The 2,005-nt window shown below is 34.6% G+C and overlaps 1 protein-coding gene across 1 annotated transcript in view; it reads right to left on the bottom strand.

Annotated features, from left to right (window-relative positions):
* The window catches only part of KLHL4 (kelch-like family member 4), a 153,449-nt gene that overhangs the window by 1,728 nt on the left and 149,716 nt on the right, over nt 1–2,005 (bottom strand). Inside the window, exon 10 of the mRNA XM_006871307.1 lies at nt 858–1,029. Coding sequence (XP_006871369.1) covers nt 858–1,029 — 172 coding nt within the window. The remainder of the gene's footprint in view (nt 1–857; nt 1,030–2,005) is intronic.

The raw sequence follows: 2,005 nt of genomic DNA on the forward strand, positions 1-2,005 counted from the left end.
GCAACAGATTTGCCTAATGTAATACGTTGTTTGATTTCTTGACTGCTGGTTCCGTGAGTGTTGATAGTTGATCCAAGAAGAAAGAAGTCTTTGACAACTTCATTTTTTTCTCCGTTGATAAGAATGTTGCTTATTGGTCCAGTGGTGAGGATTTTTGTTTTCTTTACATTGAGATGCAATCCATACAGAAGTCTGTGGTGTTTGATCTTCATCATTAGGTATTTTAAGTCCTCTTCACTTTCAGCAAGCAAGGTGGTATCATCTGCATATCGCAGATTGTTAATGAGTCTTCCTCCAATCCTGATGCCACGTTTTTCTTCATATAACCCACTTGTCTGTCAGTTTTGTTGTACTGTGGTGGTTTGTGAGTTGCTATGATTCTGGAAGCTATGCCACTGGTATTTTAAATACCAGCCGGGTCACCCATGGTGGACAGGTTTCAGATGAGCTTCCAGATGAAGACAGACTAGTAAGAAGGAGTGACAAACTACTTTCGAACATTTAGTCACTGAAAACCTTATGAATATATATATATATATTGTTGTTGTTGTGCCGTGGAGTCGGTTCCGACTCATAGCGACCCTGCACAGGGTTTCCGAGCCTGTAAATCTTTATGGGCGCAGAAAGCCTCATCTTTCTCCCGCGGAACAGCTGGTAGTTTCAAACTGCTGACCTTGCGTCTCGTCGCCTGATTCGTAACCACTATGCTACCAGAGCTCCATATATATATATATATAGAGAGAGTCATTTTAAAAAATCTGAGGAGGAGGAAGTTAATGGGACTAATTCCAAAGATAAATTTTAAAGTTTTTTATTTAAGTCTGCAATATGCTAATTTGCACGCTTTATGAGAGTACCTCCTTCCACTCATTTTCCTGTGCATCGTATGACTCAACAGTGTTCAAATAAGTATGTCCATCATATCCTCCAACAGCATAAAGTTTATCTCCAAGGGAGCATACAGCAACAGCATCTCGAGGAATTCTCAGAGATGCCACAGTTGACCATGCATCAGCTTTTGGATCATACCTTAAGAAATTGAGAAAGCAAAGTAAGAAGGTTAAATCCAATACTGTTATAATTAAAAATAATAGTAATTAATAATATGTACATCACTTTAAATAAGGAATTAAATCCACACTAAACACACCAAGTTTAACTAATAAATTATAAGGATATGTACATGGCAAAATTATATTTAGCCACCAGGGGTCATTAAAAACATATATTAAAAATGTATTTTCTTCACAAACAATCTTTATTTAGTATTCAGATTGAAGAAATTCTATGATTCTGTGAAATATATTCACTTTCAAATAGTATTGTGGTTAAAAGTTTTTTTTTTCTCTTATTTGTTATTCACCAAAGTTATACGTGAGATGCCTCATCTTCTTTATAGCAGGCTTCACAATTTAAGTAAACCTGAATATAATGGTCTTTTTTTGTTTTGTTTGTTTTATTTTGGATAAAGAAGTACCCTCGTTTTAATGCATTTTGGAAGTAGAATAACTATAGCTTTATCCTGCTTTTTTCTGTTTCCATGTAAATATAAAGAAAATGCTTATGAGAGTTCTCTTTATATTTACATGAGCCTAGGATTTTTTTTATTTTTATTTAAAGGTAACTCTTTATGCCCAAACCCTTTCCTGTAAGCAGAATGAAAAATAAAAAAATATCAGTCAGCAATATGCATTTAAATAACCTCCAGGAATTGTTTACTAAAGTTTGAAGACTCCTTTGCAGCTAAGATTAAATACTCAAATGTAAAAAAGGTAAATAATAAAAGAAAAAATATATAAGCATGTGTTATATACAGGAGATACATTCTAGATATACATTGAGTAACATGTACTTGTAATGTAATATTAAATTTTAAAAACCTACGTTGTTGTTGTTGTTGTTGTCAGGTGCCATCAAGTCGGAACTGACTCATAGCGAACTCATGCACAGTAGAACGAAACAATGTCCAATCATGGGCCAACCTCACTAACGCTGCCACACTTGA

The sequence above is a fragment of the Chrysochloris asiatica genome, unplaced genomic scaffold, assembly GCF_000296735.1.
Source record: "Chrysochloris asiatica unplaced genomic scaffold, ChrAsi1.0 scaffold00167, whole genome shotgun sequence".
Lineage (NCBI taxonomy): Eukaryota > Metazoa > Chordata > Mammalia > Afrosoricida > Chrysochloridae > Chrysochloris > Chrysochloris asiatica.